At 59.0% G+C, this 21468-nt stretch overlaps 1 protein-coding gene across 3 annotated transcripts in view; it reads left to right on the forward strand.

Moving 5' to 3' along the window:
- HDAC7 (histone deacetylase 7) overlaps positions 1–21468 on the forward strand; it is a 249718-nt gene that overhangs the window by 220338 nt on the left and 7912 nt on the right. For all 3 annotated transcript variants that reach the window (XM_054012591.1, XM_054012590.1, XM_054012592.1), the window contains 11 exons: positions 611–819; positions 5756–5965; positions 7388–7616; positions 10028–10161; positions 12262–12382; positions 13584–13633; positions 14996–15103; positions 15865–15920; positions 16404–16491; positions 17738–17857; positions 20425–20522. In XM_054012591.1, the coding sequence (XP_053868566.1) occupies positions 611–819; positions 5756–5965; positions 7388–7616; positions 10028–10161; positions 12262–12382; positions 13584–13633; positions 14996–15103; positions 15865–15920; positions 16404–16491; positions 17738–17857; positions 20425–20522 (1423 nt within the window). The remainder of the gene's footprint in view (positions 1–610; positions 820–5755; positions 5966–7387; positions 7617–10027; positions 10162–12261; positions 12383–13583; positions 13634–14995; positions 15104–15864; positions 15921–16403; positions 16492–17737; positions 17858–20424; positions 20523–21468) is intronic.

Here is a 21468-nt window from a genome sequence, read left to right on the forward strand (position 1 = left end):
CACCTCGGCGGTGGGACCTTCACTTGCTCCGCAGGTCTTCGGCGGCATTTCGGTGGCGGGTCCTTCAGTGCCGCCGAAGACACCCGGAGCTAGTGAAGGGCCCGCCGCCAAAGTGCCGCAGAAGACCCGGAGTGCCGCCGGGTGAGTAAAAATTAAAAAGGCGCCAAGAAATTGAAAAGGCGCCACTTGTGCTCAGTGGGGGAGCGGCTGCTGTCCCTCTCCCTCCCCCAGCTACGCTACTGCCGGGAGCATGGGTTCTCAGGGCTGTCGTGGGCCCAGCAGGGAGCCCCAGAGCTGACAAGATGGGAGAAAGGGGAACAACTGTACCAGTCCTCTCTCCCCTTCCCCCCCGCAAATTGTCTGTAAGGGCTGTATAAATAAGTGAAATGGGAAGGGCTGAACCCCAGCAGACACAATGATTTCTGTCTGTGGGGCTGCACGGTGCCCCAAAGGGCAGTGGGGGGGGGCCTGAGCTGCAGCACAGGGCAGGCCAAGGGTCACAGGCCAGGTTAGGGGATGATAATGTCACACCCTAGGCCCACTGCCCATTCCTGAGCACCTGGTGCGGCACCCAGCTCCAGCCCTGCCTCACCAGTCTCTCTCCCCGCAGTGCCAGGCCTGGGGACGGTCCCGTTCCACTTCGCCCCCTCACTCATCCCCACCGACCGGCTGTCGCTGGCAGGCCACCACAAACCGCTGGGGCGGACCCGCTCCGAGCCCCTGCCCCCCAACCCCAAGGCCATCCAGCAGCAGCTGGCGTACCAGCAGCACCATGCTCAATTCCTGGAGAGACTCAAACAGCAGACACACTTGGGCAAGGTAAGAGGCTAACGGGCATGCAGGCTGGGCAACACCACTGCCGGGGCAGGAGGGCGCCATGCTGGGCAGCACCTGGGGACTGAGGGCATTTCAGGTGCATGGTGAAGTAAGGCCCAGGTGGCACTCAGCACCCAAGCTGCCAGGCCCCAGGGCACTGGGTGGCGACATTGCCCACAGACACAAGCAGCTGTTTTGCCCTCCCTCAGTCCCAGGACAGCGAGTGAGCTCCCTGGCATCTGCTGCTGCCAGGACAGCTGCCAGCTTAGCCGTGTTGGAGCCCCCCCAGCCGGGGTACCCACATGTCACAATGCTCCTCCGTTACCCCCTGCACAGAGCACCCCCCCATCACCACCCAGGGTAACCTCAGCCCAAGCATGCACCACTCTCCCTCATCACCAACCCTGCACAGAGCTTCCCCTGTTACCCCAGATGGCATGCAGGGAGGGGTATCTCACCCCACCCCACAGAGTGCCTCTCATCTCCCCCCCCATCACAGAGTTCCTCACATCAACCTCTGAACACAGCTGCCCCCACCTGGCATTCCCCACCCCCGCACAGCTCCCCCCTCACCCCATCACACGGAGCTCCTCCCATCTGGGTTTCCCCATCCCAGCACAGCTCACCCTGTCATACAGAGCTCCCCCCCCACTTGGGGTTTCCCATCCCTGCACAGCTCCCCCCTCACCCTGTCATACAGAGCTCCCACACACACACCTGGGGTTCCCCACCCCTGCACAGCTCCCCCATCACCCCATCACACAGAGCTCCTCCCATCTGGATTTCTCCACCCCCGCACAGCTCCCCCCTCACCCCATCACACAGAGCTCCTCCCATCTGGGTTTCCCCATCCCAGCACAGCTCACCCTGTCATACAGAGCTCCCACACACACACCTGGGGTTCCCCACCCCTGCACAGCTCCCCCATCACCCCGTCACACAGAGCTCCTCCCATCTGGATTTCTCCACCCCTGCACAGCTGCCCCCTCACCCCATCACACAGAGCTCCTCCCATCTGCCTTTCCCCATCCCCGCACAGCTCCCCCTTCACCCTGTCATACAGAGCTCCCACACACACACCTGGGGTTCCCCACCCCCGCAAAGCTCCCCCATCACACAGAGTTCCCCCCCACCTGGGGTTCTCCACCCCCACATAGCTCCCCCCACCTGGGGTTCCCCACCCCCGCACAGCTCCCCCCATCAAACCCTCAGAGCTCCCTGCCACGTGGGCTCTGCCCCCCAGTCTCTCAGAGTTCTGTGGCCTCCCTTGTCCTATTCCCATCTGGCTCCGTTGCTCACTCATAGACTTAAGACCAGAAGGGACCATCATGATCATCTAGTCTGACCTCCTGCACATTGCAGGCCACAGAACCTTGCCCACCCACTCCTGGAATAGACCCCGAACCTCTGGCTGAGTCACTGACATCCTCAAATCATGATTTAAAGCCTTCAAGTTAGAGAATCCACCATTTACATTAGCTGAAACCTGCACATGACATGTGCCCCATGCTGCAGTGGAAGGTGAAACCCCCCCAGGGTCTCTGCCAATCTGACCCGGGGAAAAATTCCTTCCCAACCCCAAATATGGCAGTCAGTTGGACCCTCAGCATGTGGGCAATACCCAGCAGCCAAACACCTGGGAGAGAATTCTCCATAGTAACTCAGAGCCCTCCCCATCTAGGGTCCCATCACTGGCCGTTGGGGATATTTGCTGCTAGTAGTCGCAGATCAGGTACATGCCCTTGTAGACAGTCTCATTATCCCATCCCCTCCAGAAACTTCCCATGTTCAGTCTTGAAGCCAGTTCGTTTTTTTGCCCCAACATCTCCCTTTGGGAGGCTGTTCCAGAACTTCCCTCCTCTTATGGTTAGAAACCTTCATCTAATTTCAAACCTAAACTTGTTGATGGCCAATTTATAGCCATTGGCACTTTAATAACTCCTCTCCCTCCCTGGTATTTATCCCTCTGATGTATTTATAAAGAACAATATCTCTCCTCAGCCATCGTTTGGGGAGGCTGAACAAGCCAAGCCCTTTGAGTCTCTTCTCACAAGATAGATTTTCCATTCCTCGAATCATCCTTGTAGCCCTTCTCTGCACCTGTTCCAGTTTGAATTCATCTTTCTTAAACATGAGAGACCAGAACTACACATAGTATTCCAGATGAGGTCTCCCTGTTCCCTCTAATTTTTTCCACCCATGTGTGGAATGAATTTTTTCATTTTTTCATTCATTCACGAAATTCATGTGGTGGGGTTGGGGCCGAGGGGTTCAGAGTGTGGGAGGGGGCTCAGGGCTTGGGGTGAAGGGGTGTGAAGGCTCTGGCTGGGGGGGGTGGGCTCTGGGGTGGGGCTGGGGATGAGGGGCTCAGGGCTGGGGTAGAGGGTTGGGGTGCAGGGGTGTGAGGGCTCCGGCTGTGGGTGCGGGCTCTGGGTTGGGGCCAGGGGGGTTTGGGGTGCAGGAGGGTGCTCCGTGGCTACAGCGGGGAGAGAGGACTCCTCCCAGCCCTCTCTCCCCGCAGCAGCACCTGGGCTGGACGGGAGAGGGCCTCTCCCCGCCACGGGAGCTGTGGGGCTGGGGCTGCAGGATAGGCACCCCTCCCCCGGCTCCAACAGGTCTGGGTCGGGCCGGGGCACGCTGCCCCAGCTGCGTCTGGGTCCGGGCCACTCTGGGGTCGGGCCGTGCCGCCCCAGCCACTCCTGGGCCACACCGGCCACGGCTGGGGCTGCTCCAGCTGCACTGCCCCAGCAGGTCCGGGCCTCAGGTTGCGTTGGGGCTGTGGGAGGGGCACCCTGGCCACAGCAGGTTGGGGGCCGGGGGAGGGGCAGAGCAGGTCCCTGGGCGGGTTTTCTGAGCACCTGTGCAGCGCTAAATAGGCTGCTGCATGACCGCGCAGCTTACAGGGAACTTAGGGTCTCACCAGTGCCTTGTATAATGGTATTAACACCTCCTTATCTCTATGGAAATACCTCGCCTGATGCATCCCAAGACCGCATTAGCTTTTTTCACAGCCATATCACACTGGTGGCTCATAGTGATCCTGTGATCAACCAATATGCCCAGGTCTTTCTCCTCCTCTGTCGCTTCCAACTGGTACTTCCCCAACTTATAGCAAAAATTCTTCTTGTTAGTCCATAAATGCATGACCTTGCACTTTGCACTATTAAAGTTCACTCCAGTTTTCAAGGTCATCCAGATCTTCTTGTATAATATTCTGGTCCTCCTCCATATTGGCAGTAGCTCCCAGCTTTGTGTCATATGCAGATTTTATTAGCACACTCCCACTTTTTGTTCCAATATCGTTAATAAAATATTTTAATAAGATTGGTTCCAAGACTGATCTTTAGGAACTCCACGAGTAACCTCCCTCCAGCCTGACAGTTCATTTTTCAGTATGACCCACTGTAGTCTCCCCTTTCACCAGTTCCTTATCCACGTTTCAGTTCTCATATTAATCCCCATCTTCTCCAATTTAACTAATAATTGTGGAACTGTATCAAATGCCTTACTGAATCCAGGTAGATTAGATCTATTGCATTTCCCTTGTCGAAAAAATCAGTTCTCTTCTCAAAGAAAGAGATCGGGTTGGTCTGGCACAATCTATTTTGTAAAACCATGTGGCATTTTATCCCAATTACCATTTATCTCTATGTCCTTAACTACTTCCTCTTTCAAAATTTGTTCTAAGACCTTACTGAGGTGAAACTAACAGGCCTGTAGTTTCCTGGATCACTTTTTTCTCTTTCTTAAAAATAGGAACTATATTAACAATTCTCCAATCATAGGGTACGACCCCTGAGTTTACAGAGTCATTAAAAATCCTTGCTATTGGGTTTGCAATTTCATGTGCCAATTCCTTTAATATTCTTGGATGAAGATTATCTAGGCCCCTCAATTTAGTTCCATTAAGCTGTTTAAATTTGACTTCCACCTCGGATATGGTCATTTCTGTTTCCATATTGTCATTCCCATTAGCCACCTTGCCACTGCCCCTAAGCTCCTCGTTACCCTTATTAAAATCGGAGGCAAAGCATTCGTTTAGGCCTTGGGTCGTGCCTAGATTATCTTTAATCTCCACCCCATCCACAGTGCTTAGCAGCTCCACTTCTTCTTTCCTTGTTTTCTTTTTATTTATATGGCTATAGAACCTTTTACTGTTGGTTTTAATTTCCTTTCCAAGGTCCAGCTCTGCTTGACTTTCGGCAGTTCTCACTTTCCCCCTACGCCTTCTGCCCTCCAAGAGGTCACTTTCCTTGCTGAACCTTCCCACCTTCCATTCCTTGTAGGTTTTCTGCTTTCTCTTAATCACCTGTTTCAAGTACTTGGACATCCAGCTTGGTCTTCAACCCTTCCCCACAATTCCCCCCCCCCCCCCCCCCCCCGTCCTTCAAAGAGCTTCTGAACTTTGACTTAAAGTAATTCTAGGCCTCCTCCACATTCAGATCCTTGAGTTCTTCAGTCAATCCCACTTCCCTAACTAATTCCCTTCATTTTTTAAAGTTTGCCCTTTTGAAATCAAGGCCCTTCGTTTCAGTCCTATTTTTGTTTATCCTTCCATTTAGTTTAAAGTGAATTAGCTCATGATCACTCAAACCACGGTTGTCTCCTGCAACCAGCTCTTCTATTCCCCTCACTACTCACCAATACCAAATCTAAAATGGCATCCCCTCTTGTGGGCTCAGCGACTGTTGGGTGAAGAAATCTGTCAGCTATCACATCCAGGAAAGTCTGGGCCTTGCTGTTATTAGTAGCACTTGTCCTCCAACCTATCTCTGGGAAGTTAACGTCTCCCATCATCACACAATTCCCACTAGTATTTATTTCATTAAATAGATTAAAGAGATCTCTGCCCATATCCAGATCAGATGGTGGGGGTCTGTCCCAGGGGAGCCTCTGGTAGCTTTCTTCCCCAAAGTGATTTTGACCCATCGCCCTGCAGCTAATGACCAAGTCCAGTGAGAAGCCTCGTCTGCGGCAGATCCCCTCCTCGGAGGACATGGAGGCCAAGGGTGGGCTCCCAGAGGGAGGGAGCGAGCGCAGTGACCAGCCTAGGGGCCGAGTGGAGCTCACACGGCCAGGGGTCAGCACAAAGGAGCCTGAGCGGAGCCCGAAGCTGATGCAGCCACAGGACGAGCTCGTCTTGCAGCAGGTACCTACGGGCTGGCAGGGATCTGGGCACCGGGGTGCTGGGCACAGCACCATCCTGGAGCAGCCCTCACTTCACTGGCCATGGGAGTGTGACTGCTCAGCCAACCCAGTGGCATCAATGTCCTCTCCGAACCCGTGCCTGGGGTGGGGAGGGGCCTGCATGGAGCCATCAGGACTCATCACCCCCGCCTGCATTGCTGGCTGGCTGCCAGCTCCTCGGTTCCTGGGGGCACAAAACCCCGCTGGGCAAACGTCCTCCCGTGAGAGGAGGGGATGGTAGTGAAGGGGACATGACTGGGGGGCACCTGTAGGCTTCCTGGGCCCACCTCACTGCCCCTCAGCCAGCAGCTCCGGCCTGCTCCTGTTGCTCCGCGCTGCCATTAGGGTGGAGGGGCTCTGCTGAGGATTCCTAGATGTCAAGGCCTGAAGGACACAGCAGGAGCTAAGGCTGCCCGACACCCCCATCACAAACCCCTGTGTCTCCAGAGAAGACTCGGAATAGTGTGCAGGAAACGAGGCTGGGGCCACACAGTGAGCAGTGAGGAGAAAACCAAGTGCTGGCTGGCCGCTCCTGCAGTGAGCACTGCCCACAGCGGGCACTGCAGGGCCAGGGGCTCTGGAAACCTGCTCTGCGAGCGTGTCGTTAACGACTGTAGCTAAGGCCCCTGCGCCAGGACTGGATGAGGGTCACCTGGGCAGCCTGAATTCTGGCATTTCTGAGCTTTGCAGCCCTAACGTTTGCTTAGCCGAGTCTCCTTGTGTGTCATTTCTGTATGACAGGGGCCTGTATTGGGATGGTTTATTCCCCTTCCCATATGGGGTCGCCTATGCCACCATAAAGTACCTTTATACCCCTGCCACCCCAGGGTTTGCAGCACTTCTACTAGGCCAGCAAGTAAAGGGGTCCCCTACTGTACTGCCAAAGTAACCTGTGCTGAGACCGGGCACTGTGGGTCCCCTGCCACCGGCGTGTTGTGCGCCCTTTCCCCTAAGCTCAGTGGGTGGGTGGGGTAATGCCACGCAGAGCCACAAGAGGGCATCAGACACTGTGACTTGGCCAAGGCCCGGGCAGCAGTGCCTTGGTCCGTTGTGGAAGCTCTGGACTAGCCCTGGGTTGGGTTGGGAACAGCCCAGAGAGAACAGGCCCGTGGCATAGTGAGCAGATCCCGATGTTCAGTGCAGAGATCCCCTCCCCCACACCCGCCGTCAGGCCTGGCATTGAAGAGCTGCCGAGATGCTGTGGGGAGCCACTGGCCCCGCTGGCTGCCGCTGGGGGGTGTTAGCACAGCCTCTGCACTCAGCTCACTGACAGATGTGGTCTTCCCCGGCCTAGAGAGTGGCATGTACACCTGGGCCCTCTGCAGATCCCCCAGACCATCCCTGGCCCAGAGCGCCACCCTCATCTGTCACACCCTCTCCCCAGCAGGCCTACCTGTGGGAGCATCACCAGCGCCTGCAGCACTCGCTCCTCAAGCGGCAGCCACCAGTCGACTCCCTGATGGTCCCTGCCACACACGGAGGGCACCGGCCTCTCTCCAGGGCCCAGTCATCTCCCGCCACTGCTACCATCGCCCTTCCTGCCCAGGACGCACCCGCCAAGGCACTCTCCCTGCCGGCGCAAGAGTCACCAGCCAAACCACAGTTCACAACAGGTAATGTTGGCTGCCTCCAGCAGGGGGCGGTCCAGTAGGGCTGCAGGTATGTCACGGATACACAGGATTGGTGCTATGGCCCCGGCTTTGGAACGGTCTCTAGGAGGAACCCCTTCAGTGCCAGACTCCCTAGGGGTCTTGCGCTTCCTCCAGCACAAGCCACGTGGCTTCACCGCTTCCTTAGAATGGACCTCTGGGCCTGCAACACTCCTGCTTCACACCGTGAGCTCCGTTCAGTGAGTCCAACTGAGACAGACCCTGATGGAGACTTGTGCGCTCGTTAGGGCCTAATGCACCTCACACCATTAGCAGTGACACTCAGACAGCATTGTCAAAGTGGGAAGGTTTATTCATTAACTGGAACACAGCACAGGAAGTCCTTAGGGTAGCTTCCTGCAGAGAGGTGGGGCAATCTGTGGTTGCTGGTTGTCAGGTGCCAATGTCCTGGTGACAAGATTTGCCATTGTCTTCTTGGTTGCTCCACTGATATGAGGCCTAAGTCCCAGACAGCTAGAGGACACTCACATCTTTGTCCCTTAGCCTGCACTGAGAGAAAACAGTTTTTTTCCACCCCACTGGGTAACAATGCAGCATATAGGGGAAACCGAGGCACACCGTATTCAAAAGTATCACATCTTCCCACTTCCTCACATGGTAATTAAACCCCACAGCAGCAGCTGACGTGCAAGGTAAACTGAGGCAGAGAGCGGGGAGGGGATTTGCCCAAGGTCACATGCAGGTCAAAGTCAGGACTAAACCCCAGGAGTCGTGACTCCCATTCCCCTGCTCTAAGCACCACACCACTCAGCCTCACTGCACCAGTCACACTCTGTCCCTAGGAAAGCCGGCTAAACCCTGCATGCCTCTGCCCACACGGTGCCAGCCCTAAACTGCCCTGATGGCAACAGGGCCTGGGGAGCCAGCCTGTGCCAGGCCAGTCTCCTGCTGCGTCTATCGCCCCCTCCCTAAAAGTGTACATAGGTTGGGGATGGCAATGTATAGCTTGTGTCCATTGGAAGACACTGTCCTTACACTCGGTCATCTCCCCCAGCCTGCCGGGGTGGGGCTCTAGGCACGTTTCCCCCCTCAATATGTTCCTGAGCCCCAGGGCTGGAGAGGAGACAGGCAGGCACCGGAGGAACTGATGGGGCTGAAAGGAGCACAGGCCCACAGTGCTTTTCAGAGCCCAAGCTCTTCCAAGGGAGCATGAAGCGCCAAGACTGAGCCCTCAGGATCCCAGCCTGCCCAGCCTGGCGTCCCCATTGTGTCATTCGCCCCCTGGGTGTGTCCAGCTCATGCCGTCCAGCAAAGAGGCCCAGTGCTTCACCCAACGGCCAGCCGAGATGCTGCCGCGCCCGGGTGGCTGGGCTGGAGTGCAAGGACCAGGGTCTCCTCTGCTGCCGGCCTGAGGCAGGAGTAGGATTCGGCTCAGGCCTCCTTGGATGGGGAGGTGTCCAGGGAGACTCTGGTCTGAGGGCCGTGCCGTGACAGCAGAGACTGAGGTAGCTGTAGGGTCTCATCCTCGCCCCCAGCCCAGCCTTTGAAGAGGGACTGGGCTTTGGGCCCCCAAGGATCAGCTTCCAAACAAGGCTCAGAGCCAGCTTCCAGGGCTGGGGGGGGAGGGGTGGTGAGTGCCCCTGTGAGGTTTGTGGGGTGGAGTTCTCCTAGGGTGGGGTGTGTGCGTGGAGTGCCCGCGGGGGGTGGGTGGGGATGAGTGCTTCCGTGGGGTTGGGGGGGTGAGTGCCCCCGTGGGGTTGAAGGGTGAGCGCTTGTGGGGCTTGGGGGGGTGAGTGCCCCTGTGGAGCTGGGGCGGGGGGAGTGCCCCCGTGGGGTTGGGGGGAGGGTAGGAGTGATTGTGTACAGTGGTGTGTGCGGTATTCACTGATTTTCGGAGGTATAAGGGCACCAGTGCCCAGCCGCTTGGCTCATGTCGACACTGACCCCCTCACTGGTCCATCCCGCCCAGAGCTCCCGGGGCAGTGGGGTCTAGAGCCTGCCCCGAAGGGCTCTCGGCTGGGCTCCCCGATTGGACTGATGTGTGGGAAGAGACGTCTCTGGGACCCAGCCACACAGGGCTGCCCCGGGATTGCCCCCTCCATGTGCCAGCAGACAGGGCAGTGTGAGGAGCCGGGGCGACAGCCTGCAGCTGGGAGGCAGGCGTGTCGTAGGGGAGCTCCACGCTGGCCCTGTGCAGCAACCCAGTCCTGGGGGCCATCACGCTCGGTCATGGACTCCCATTCAGACACGGCCAGGAGGGCGCCTGTGCAGATGGTCAGGTGCCCAGGAGAGAGCAGCGGCTTGGGCTGTGAGTGCAGCCGCATTGTGGAGCTGAGCCCGGCACTGCACCGGCGTGACAGAGATCGTAGCAGGGCAGGTGTCCGCTAACACCCTCACCTGCTGTTGTGTTTCAGGGCTCGTGTATGACTCCGTGATGCTCAAACACCAGTGCTCCTGCGGGGACAACAGCAACCACCCTGAGCATGCTGGGAGAATTCAGAGCATCTGGTCCCGCCTGCAAGAGCGGGGTCTGCGCAGCCAGTGTGAGGTAAGTGAGAGAGTGTTGGCTGAGCTTGTCCTGCCGAAGCTGAGGGAGGCCTCAGACAGGATGGGCAGCTTACATCAGGAAGGCCCAGGTGGTCTCTGTGCAGAGGCGGGGGCTCTGGGTCTGCCCCAGAGGAGCCAAGACTCACAGCAATCATGAGTCCTGCCTGCTTTTGTAAGAGGAAGTGGCAAGGGGTTTCACTCATTTCTGGTGAGAAAAGCATGAAACACTTGGATCAAGTTCTCCAAGCATGGGTCAGTGCCCGCTGATATCCAGAAGAGAGACATGGTTGCTTCCCAATCACGCACGCTGCCCACAAAGGTCCTGTCTCTGCTTCTCCCCTCTGGCTCCTGGCCCTGTTCCATCCCTCTGGTCCTGCTGACCCTCCTCCTTCCCCATGCTTGGCACAGCTGGGACCTAGCGGAGAGCATGGACGTTCCGTATCATCACAGGTATCTGTGTTAGCCCCTGCTGAGGTGGTTCCCCCGTCTCAGACCCTGCAAACTCAAGCCTTGTCCATGTACAGGCTTAGAAAGCTTGCAGCAGGTCTGGTCCGCACTACGTGGTTAGGTCAACGTGAGCTGCCTGACGTCGACCTAGCTATGGACGTGTTTTCACTTAAATTTGGCTCCCGCCAACATGAGGGGCCCTCTTCACCACCTTAGTAACACCCCCTCCCCAAGCGGCGCAGTCACAGTCGATGTCATTAGGTCGACGCCGGGTCGGTGTAGACTCTGCATTGCTTACGTCGACTGTTACCGGCTCCAAGAGCCGTCCCACAATGCCCCACGCTGACAGCACAATGGATACAAGTGCTCCTGGTGAGGACACGCACCGCCGACCCAAGGAGCCAAGCCATTTAATAGTGTGGTGGCTGTAAGCTAGGTCCACATAATTCTGTAGTGTAGATGTGGCCTTAGTCTCACTAGATTGGGGTTTGCCTACACAGGAGAGTGTTACCTGGTGTCCCAGGGAGTGTCCATCCCTGCCTCCCAGCACAGCTAAACCGCGTGTGCTCTCCCAGTGCCAGCACCAGTTTGGTTTTAAAACACTTCCAAAGTCACATAAGCTAAACTGCCAAAGGCCCCTCTGATCAGAGCGCCTCTGCTGGGAGAATGACAGTGCTGGACTTTCTCACCTGCCTGGGACTGCTCTGGGGATGAGCCTTTGGTCTAGTTACACTGGGGCAAACGGCTGGGGTTGGCGCGCTTAGCCCAAGTGAAGGCCTGCTCTGCACACTGCATGTGTCCTGATGGAGCCACGGGGGGCAGGGTTACTGCAGCAATTCTACGGGTACAGCCCCAGTGCAGACCCAGTTATACTGGGATAAAGGTGCCCTCTCCCCACCCTGTCTGGGCTCACTGGACCCAGGTGAGCAGTGGACCTGCCAATGCACCAGCTCCCTCAATCTCCTCACGCCGGTACAGTTAAGTGCTACAGCCTTTGCATGTAGACGAGGCCTCAATCCCGCTCAAACCGATTTAGCTCAAAGCGGCAAGGTCAGGTCCTCGCCCATTTAACTACCATCAGTTTTGAACTGGTGCAACTGCTGTGCAGACAGGGCCTTGCAATTGGTTTGAAAAAAAGCTGAGACCGTAAAGACCAAGCAAGTCCTTGAGAGGGGGGCTGGCAAGCTGAGCCCCCAGGGGCTGGGAGGGAGTTGAGAGGGGGGCTGGCACGCTGAGCCCCCAGGGGCTGGGAGGGGATTGAGAGGGGGGCTGGCACGCTGAGCCCCCAGGGGCTGGGAGGGGATTGAGAGGGGGGCTGGCACGCTGAGCCCCCAGGGGCTGGGAGGGGATTGAGAGGGGGGCTGGCATGCTGAGCCCCCAGGGGCTGGGAGGGGGCCTGGGTGTGAGGCTGGCACGCTGAGCCTCCAGGGACTCCCAGACCCCAACAGATCCACCCCAGGCCTCCCTTCCTGGTGCTTAGATGTTGGTCCCAGCCTCTCAGCTCTCATTCAGGCCGTTATTTCTCCAGCTGAGGGCAGGGACTGGGATTTCTGCTGGTGGTGGCATGTGGGCACGCAGGGGAGTAATGCCCATCCCTGCCGCCCCTTCTTCCCTCCCAATGCTGCTAACTTGCCCTGCTCCCATTTGTTGCCAGTGTCTGCGGGGGCGCAAGGCAACCCTGGAGGAGCTGCAGTCAGTGCACACGGAGCGCCACGTCTTCCTCTACGGCACCAATCCCCTCAATCGCCTCAAACTGGACAACGGGAAACTGGCAGGTAGGAGACAGGGCCACCCCTCCCCCCGCAGAGGCCAGCAAGCTGCCTCCTGGGGACACTGGTGGCCCCGCTGCCCCGGACACGTAGCCATCTGGGGTCGCACACTCTGGGCACTGGGCAACTTTAGCCCCATCCTCTCCGTTTCTCTGCACTGGACCCCAACCCTCCCCCACAAGCACTGATCCGTAGAGCCCCCTAAGGGCCAGGTCACAGAGGGAGCTGCTGAGAGTTAGGCACATTGGAAAATCTGGACCCAAGTGCAGCTGCACGAGGTTGGCTTCCTAGGCCGCAGGGCCCACCAGGGCTGGTTCTCTGCTGCCTTGCACCTTGGCATTGCGCTGGGTAAATGCCACCCCAAGTGCAGAGCTGGAGGCAGAACGTGGGGTGGACCTGGCCAGGCTAAGCCCAGAGCCCTGGATGAAGTCTCCATCACCCTGCGTGCCATGGCGCTAGCCCCAGGGAGGTGGGGGGCTGGCTCTAGTTCATCACCGTGCCCCCATTGCAGGTAGCTTGGGGGTTCTCAGCCCAAGCCAAGAGGATGTGGGATTGCAGCTGGGCCAGGATGATTCTCCTAAACTCAACTACCCTCGCCTGGCGGCGCAGCTGGAACTGGCTTCTGAGGTCCCTGGCAGGAACCCTTCATAGGAGAGGACTGGGGAGTAGCCTGATGGGGTGCCCCGACTCCTGGGGAGGGCTAGGAGCAACACCCAATGCCCCCATGACACTGCCAGACACATGCAGCTGTGACAGCTGGCCCCAGTCCTGCCACCAACCTCCTCTGCCCCAGCTCTCTAGACCCTCCCACTCCTGGACTCTGCACGGCACTCAGCACCCTGCATCTTCCCTGTCCAGTACACACCCCTGCACCTTCCCAGACGCCTGCTGCTCCGGGCTCAGTCCAGCCCTGGCCACGCACCTCCACCAGATGCTGAAAAGCAAAGCCGAACTCTCGCCAAGCAGCCAGGCCAGGTGCCTCCTGCCCCCCATATCTCCCTCCTCCCAGGTGCCTCCTGTCCCCCTCACACTCCAGGCACCTCCTACCCTCTTGCCCCCCAACCTCCAGATGCCTCCTGCCACTCATCCCCAGCCCCCAGGTACCTCTTGCCCCCCCACCCCTAGCTGCTCCTGCTGCCTGCCTGTCAACCTACAGCGCCCCCCATGCCCTCCCACCCTGGTCCCTGACAGCCTCTCTCTCTTGCAGGGATCCTGTCGCAGAGGATGTTCGTCATGCTGCCCTGTGGGGGGGTGGGGGTAAGTGTCAGGCTCTGCCTTGGGGGACTTGGGGGAGAAGACTTGCGGCGAGTGGCTCAAGGTGCTAGACCCCTTGCGCAGGCCGGACAGAACAGGAGCCCCCCTTCCCAAGGCGAAGACAGAGACCTCGGCTCAGGAAACCTGGAGCTCAGTCACACAGCTCCCCTGCCCTCGCCCTGTGGGTGGGAGCAGGGCCTAGCCAGCCACGCTGGCCCCAGGACTATGTGGCATCTGAGGAAGCCATGGACTCTCTGGGCATGGAATAGTGCATGGTCCGCTCCAGGCAATGGGATCCCAGGGTCAGAGTGACCCCCCCCCATCAGCGCTTCAGTGCCCCGTGACATGGCTGGGAGGGCTCAGCCAAGCCCTGGCAGTCTGGAGCCCCGATGGCCAAAAGCATTTGGCTCACAGAGGCCTGGGGTGGGGGTGGGGGCAGTGTAGGAATGGTGCCAGCCCAGGCAGGTCAGGGGAGCAGGGTGGGTCCGGGTCAGAGGGGCAGAGCAGTATCCCTGGGGGAGAGCAAACCAGCCGTCCACCTTGCCCAATGCTCCAGACACCCCTGCTGCCTCTCTCCTTTCGCAGCCTGCTGTCCTGGTTTCTGTCCATTCACTGCACTCTCCTCTCCTCTCCTCTTCTCTCTCTGTCTCTCTCTCTTTCAGGAAGTGTCTCACTCTCTCCTCGCCTTCCCTCTCCCTGCTCTGGCTCTCCTCCTCTGGGCCACTGGCTCCCTCGGTCCCATCTGCTCTCTCTCCTGCTCGGCCTCCCCTCCTGCCCACCCCATCCCCCCAGGCAGAGCAGGAGAGCGAAGGCACCTCGGCTGGACGCTGCCCCCTGTCTGTGGGCAGAGGGGGCGTTTGAGCCGCACACATGGACTTGATCAGAAGAGACTCTGAGGTTTCCGCTCTGGCTCGGCCCATGACGTGATCCTGATCAAACCAAGATGTTTGTTTAAACAGTAAAATAAAATAAAGAAGGTAAAATGCATTTTCTCCATCCCTGCCCCAGCCCCAGGCGCAGGGGAGCCGCGCTGTGCAGAGCCCGCAATGGGCTCCCCCCCCGCCTCTGGCCCTGCTCAGCTACGGGCTGGGCCATGCGGGGAGCTGGTGGCCTGGAGAGCTGGCCCAGCCTGGGGACTCGACGTGCAGAGGCCTGCCCGACTGGCCTGGGAAGTGGAGTTTGGGGGTTCGGTCACTTTCGGCTGCCCTCCGAGGACTGAGACTCAGCTGTTGGCACCGAGCAGCCAGCCAGTGTGCTGCTGTCAGAGCCAGCCCACATTTCATCCCTCTGTAGAGACTCCCCCATGCCCAGCTCCGGCAGGGGCAGCCTGCCCCACTCACTGCTTTTTTATCCACTTGCTTCCAGGTGGATAGCGACACTATCTGGAACGAGCTGCACTCCTCCAACGCCGCCCGCTGGGCCGCTGGTAGCGTCACTGACCTGGCCTTCAAGGTGGCCACAAGGGAGCTCAAGGTAGGAGGAGGCCAGGAAATGAGCGCTGGCATCGTGCCAGTGTCTGGGGTGGGGAGCGCTGGGCAATCCCCTGGCTGATGAGGACTCATGGGGGTGCTCTCGCCCTCCTGTGTGGATCTCGGTGATGGCTCCAGGTCCTGGCATGTGCCCATCAGAGTCTGGGACCCTGGACAGCAAGCCCCAGGACACTTCCCTCTGGAAGCCAGAGGTACCTGGACTTCATCTGGGTGGGGCAATGGGGAGCGCTGGCAGGATCAGCGGGCTTGACTTAGTGATTAGAGGGCTTGTGCAGGCAGCCAGCTCGGCAGCAGGGCCTGGTGCCCCCTGGAAATGACAGACTTGCCCTCTAGCTCGAGCCAAGAGAGAGATGCTCATTTAGCATGGGAGTGAATGGCAGCCTGCCCCCGCCCAGCGCCAGCACCAAGAGCCCGTCGGGGAGAGGGCCACTGACAGCAGGATCTGGCACGAGAGTGCAGGGGCAGGTTTCACACCCCTGAGTGCCACGACTGGAGCCACCCGGTGTTGGCGTGCTCCATGCAGGGGCCCCAGGGCTGAGGAAGAGTCTCGTGGGCTGTGGGGCCAGGCAAATCCAGGCACTTCTGCGTGTGGGTGAGAGGGTCACCTTGGGGTCCTCCCGACTGCGTTGGGGTTGGACAAAACACCCCCTGATACCCTCAGGGCAAGTCTGGCCCGTGCCCCGGGGGTGGGGGCAGAGGTGGGCAATAACGGCCCCACAATCACGTTCTTTGTCTTGCCCCCAGAACGGTTTTGCTGTGGTGCGACCCCCAGGACACCATGCGGACCCTTCCACAGCCATGTAAGAGCCGTCATCTGCCTCCTGACCCTGTCTGCTTCCCGCCCGAGGAGTCTGGGCCAGGCCAGCTCGCTGCCAGGCTCCTCCCATCAGGAGTAGGCCGGAAAGGACACGGATCCCATGTGCTGTAGTAGCTAGTCATACAGGCCAGGAGCACCTCAGGCTGGGAGTCCCTGCTGAGCGACCAGCCTCCAACCTTGGCTCCCCATTGTGCAGAGTGGGACTGACCAGCAGTGGGGAGGGGAGAACCCACCCCGTGGAGGCAGTGACGGGAGGGGAAAACCCACCCTGCCAAGAGGGCAGTGGTTGGAGGGGGGAGAATCCACTCCGTCCAGAGGGCAATGGGTGGAGCGGGGAGAACCCACCCGTCTGGAGGGGCGGGAGAACCCTCATGCACGGGCAGGGTAGTGGCTGTCTCGGAGGATGCAGTGGCTGCTTGGGGAGGGTGCCTAGGCACTGACCAGCTCCTACTCTTCCCTCATGCAGGGGTTTCTGCTTTTTCAACTCCGTGGCAATCGCTGCTAAGCAGCTGCAACAGAAGGGGAAGCTCCGCAAGATCCTCATTGTGGACTGGGTGAGTCTCCTCCAGCCCCACTGGCCCCCCGCTTTCTCCCCACTCTGTCCTCTCCTCAGGCTGGAGCTGTTCTCGATGGTTCCTCCCAGCTAGCTAGCTCCGGGCAGAGCCCAGCCCGCTGTATGTGATGCAACAAGCCACATGTCCCCAGTGATCTGTATGTACGCTGATAATACGGCGTTGTCCTGCCTTCGAGGCCAGTGGCTTTGCAGATAGGGGTTGTGGGCTGGGGTTGAGTGGGTGGGTTAGTAGGCAGCCGCGGGTCAGGATTGAGAGGCACTGGCAGAGCTAAGTGGGTGGGTTAGGAGGGGGCTGTGGGTCAGGATTGAGGGGCACCGGCAGAGCTGTGGGTGGGGTGGGTTAGCAGGGAGCTGCAGGTTGGGATTGAGGGGCACCGGCAGAGTTGTGTGAGTGAGTATAGCAGGATCCCCAGGGTGCAACCTGGAAATAGGGGACCGCTGTGCCCCCTTAACTCTCCAGCCTGAGCCGTCTCACACAATGCTTTGCTAGTGACAAGCAGCAAACTCTTCCCGGCGCTGTTATCACTCAGCATAGCAGCACGTGGAGCCCCACACCCAGCTAGATTGCATGAAGGCACCCAAAGCCACTCATGAATTACACAGAGAAATGCACCAGCTAATTCCCCCCAGATCCTTACACCCCAGAACTGTACTGTCCTGCCCTGGTCAGAAGCCTCAATGTGCAAAGGACATGTACCAGCTTCTGTAAACTGAGCTGGGATTTCCCAAGCACTTCAAGCAAAATACACTGTTTTAGGTAAAGTATAAAACAGTTTTATTAACTACCGAAAGCTAGATTTTAAGTGATTATAAGTGACAGGCATAAAAGGTCAGAGATAGTTACCAAAGGAAATAAAAGATAAGCGCACAGTCTAAATCTGAAACCTTATGACACTAGGCAGTATTTTGATCAAGCAATTTTCTCACCCCACTGGATGTTACAGTTTTTAATACACAGGCCTCTCCCTTAAGCCTGGACCAGTCTCCTCAGTTGAAGTCTTCATCTTCTCAGTGTTCTTGATGCTTCCAGTGTAGATGGGGGAGGAGAAAGGCCAAAGCCTGGTGCCACTGTCCCCTATTTTATATCCTTAGTCCATCTGCCTAGAAGACACTTGGCAGAGGTCTGGGCAGTCCCTGTGCGGCCTGGACTCTTGTAGGCTCCTGACTCTAGGACCATCCCATGGACAGCGGGTGAGGAGCTTGCTCACAGCCTCTCTCTCACACAGGATGTTCACCATGGCAACGGCACCCAGCAAGTGTTCTACAAAGACCCAGACATTCTCTACATTTCGTTACATCGCCATGACGATGGCAACTTCTTCCCCGGCAGTGGGGCAGCTGACGAGGTGAGAGCATTAGTCTCTGAGCCCTTCCCAGGTTACCTCAGCTCCGCATCCTCTGGGAGACATGGGAATGGGGGCAGCATGCGAGGGGCAGAGCATGGGGGGTGCCCAAGCTGGAGCATGGCAGGAGAAGAGCTAACCAGATGCCCTGTTGAATGGATTCACTCTGACCCCTTTTGCACGCCTTTCTTGTGAGCACTTGTGCATCACGCATGGCTCACGTGGACGACTGCCGAGAGCCAGTGTTGCACTCGTGCTCCCGGCCAGGTGGAGCCTGTCAAGTTTGGGGCAGGTCTGCGCTCTAGAGCCAGGAGCCCACACCTGGAGACGAATGGTGGCAAAAGGGACGTTCAGAGAAAAGCTCCAGGAACTATCCCAGCCCTGGCAACCCTGTGTGAAGTCGAGGGGCTGAAGGAGTGGCAGATCCTTAGCTTAACAGAGAGCAGGGAAGAATCGACCCAGGCCTGGAAGCATGCACATGGGGAGGAGATTTCGGAGAGCAGGGAGCTCTTTAATCTTGCAGACAAAGGCTGAATGAAATCCAATGGCTGGAGCTGAAGCCAGGCAAATTCAGACTGGAAATAGGGTGTGAATGTTTAAGCGGGGGGGGGGGGGCAGTTAGCCATCGGAACATCTGCCCTAGGGATGGGGAGAGTTCTCCATTGCTTGGAGTCTGGCTGTCACTTTCTACAAGATCTGTTCTGGCTCAACCAGATGTACTGGGCCAGAGGGAGGACACCCTTGGTGGATCCCATGGGCTGGGCATGTGATGCAGGGGCTCAGACCAGATGGTGATGATGGTCCCTTCTGGTCTTAAACTCTAGGAAATCGGGTGAGCACAGGGTGACCACAGCAGGGCCAGGGGAGCTGGGGTTGGTCCTGTGTAGGGTAGGAAGCTGTGGGAGGTTGGAGGGGTCCCTGGGGTCACCAGGGGAAGGTCGGGTGGAGACGGGGGCAGGAATTGGGGAAGCTTGGACAATAGATGGGCAGAGGGGAAGTTTGGTAAAGTCTTGGGTTGATTGGGGAAGCTTGGGCAGGGCCACATGGCTCCTGTTGGTTGGGGAGGCTGGGTGGGGTCTGATCAGAGGATGCTGGCCAGGGTGAGGAAGGCTGAGCAGGTCTGTACTGCTTTGCTCACTCGAGAGCCCCCAGCACCTCTCTGCTGTCCTTCGCTGAGCTCTGCTTAGCGTCTGCGGTAAAGAATTCCCCAGGCCTCCCCCTCCCCCAGGGCTGGGGGCTCTGCACAGCTCGCCCAAGGCCATCCTGCCCCCAACCCCAAGGGCTCTATGCTCTGCGCAGCTCCCCCAAGGCAGTCCGGCCCCTGCAAGGGCTGTGTGCTCTGCAAAGCCCCCAAGGCCGTGCTGCCCCTGACCTCAGGGCCGGGTACTCTGCACAGCTCCCCCAAGGTTGTGCTGCAGCACCCCATACCCGGCCGTGTTCTCCCTGCAGTGCCCTGGAGGCCAGCCTGGCTCGGGGAGCATGGCTGAGGAGGGGGAAAGGCAGAACACAGATACCGTCCAGATCCTCATCCTTTACAATGTACTTTCGAGGGGCTTTGTGCTGAGCGGTGAGGCAGGCCGAGCTCCCGTCCCTCGTCCAGGGGGCTGAGGGCGGTTTATGATGCTTAGCCAGGAGCTGTGGTTACTAAGCACATTATGAGCTGTTTTCTCCTCCATGTTTTCCTGCCTATGCCGGGCCCACAGTGTCACCTGGCAGCGGCTGACGGTGTTTTCCCAGGAATGAGTGTCAGCTCCTCCCTCCGAACACACCCAGCTGTGCAGGACAAGGCCTGGGGGGCTCCCCGTCTGGCTGAGAACACCATTTCAGCAGCAGACTGCACTGAGATCCACCACCACCACCATGTCCATCAAGTCATTCCCCCCCCGCCAGCCTCACCTTGTGCAGCCATCGCACAGGTGCAGAGCAACCCTGACTTGGGCCCCTGGGGCTTCCCCTGCAGGAATCCCACTGGGGATTATTATTTTAGGGATGTCAAGGCCTTGATGCCTATTCTGACTGCCCTGTCTCAGCTCCAGCACCTCCCAGGCCAGAGGTTCCGCACAGTGACTCCTGCCCCCCAACCCAGATCTCGCCGTCGAGCCAGCCTCAGTTGACAGGCTGTGAGGGACGGACAAATCCCCCACGCCCCTGGGGAATCAATTCCAACGGTTAATTCTAAACATCCCGTAGACAAGCTTCGGCTGGCGGCAGGATTCCCCTCCACTTCCTGTCCCAGACAGTCCCCAGGTAAAGCAGCTGTCATGACCCACCCTGGCTTGCAGTGGAGAGTGTGCAAAGCACAAGGGGTGACATGCCACAGGGAAACACCACAGCTCCTTACTGCGCATCAAGGGCTCTGCTTTGACAAGTCCTCTGAGGTGCAGCCATTGCCCTGGGCCGGAGCCTGAGCCCAGGGACTGGCTGTGGACTACGTGGGTCTCCAGTCTGGCCTCGCTGTAGCCGATTCTGGCTGGGGAGCGTGTAGCTAAGAGCTTCCCTGGCGTGGCACGGCGGGCCCTGCATTGAACACCGTGCCCTCTGCTGCAGCGCTCTTCCTTTCTCTCTTCCAGGTTGGCTCTGGCGCTGGCGAGGGATTTAATGTCAACGTGGCTTGGACTGGTGGGCTCGACCCACCCATGGGGGATCCGGAGTACTTGGCGGCTTTCAGGTAGCCTTCCTGTGGGTGGCTCTGTTCCGAGCCACGCCTCCCCCCGCATCTCTTCCCAGCCATCCCCCTCCCTTCTGTCCCCAGCCGCACCCCTCCCTGTGTCTTCCCAGCCGCGCCCCTCCCCAGCCACGCCCCTCCCCTTCTGTCCCCAGCCATCCCCCTCCCTTCTGTCCTCAGCCACCCCCCTCCCTGTGTCTTCCCAGCCACCCCTCTCTCTGTCTCTTCCCAGCCTTGCCCCTCCCCAGCTGTGCCCCTCCCTGTCTCTTCCCAGCCGCGCCCCTCCCTGTCTCTTCCCAGCCGCACCCCTCCCTTCTGTCCCCAGCCGCGCCCCTCCCTGGCTGTCTTCAGTCATGCCCCTCCCCTTCTGTCCTCAGCCACCCCCGTCCCGTTCTGTGCCCAGCCACACCCCTCCCCATCTCTGCTCCAACGCCTCTCTCCCTGGCTGTCCCCAGCCACGTCCCTCCCCATCTCTACCCCAACGCCCCCCTCCCCTTCTGTCCCCAGCCACGCCCCTCCCTGGCTGTCCCCAACCGCACCTCCCCATCTCTTCCCAGCCGCGCACCTCCCTGGCTGTCCCCAGCCCTTCCCCCACCCCTTCTGTCCCCAGCCGCGCCCCTCCCCATCTCTACCCCAACGCCCCCCTCCCCGGCTGTCCCCAGCCGCACCCTTCCCCATCTCCACCCCAACACCCCCCTTCCCTTCTGTCCCCAGTCGCACCTCTCCCTGTCTCTTCCCAGCCACCCCCTCCCCTTCTGTCCCCAGCTGCACCCCTCCCCATCTCTACCCCAAAGCCCCCCTTCCCTTTTGTCCCCAGCCGTGTCCCATCCCAACTGTCCCAAGCCATGCCCATGGGGAAGGCTAACCCCCAGCCCCCTTCCTCTCCTCCGCCTCCCCCCCACCCCCCGCTTGAGCCCAGAGTCCCCCCACCCCAGCCCTAGCCCTGGAG

This window comes from Malaclemys terrapin, chromosome 23 (genome assembly GCF_027887155.1).
Source record: "Malaclemys terrapin pileata isolate rMalTer1 chromosome 23, rMalTer1.hap1, whole genome shotgun sequence".
In the NCBI taxonomy this organism is placed as follows: Eukaryota; Metazoa; Chordata; order Testudines; family Emydidae; genus Malaclemys; species Malaclemys terrapin.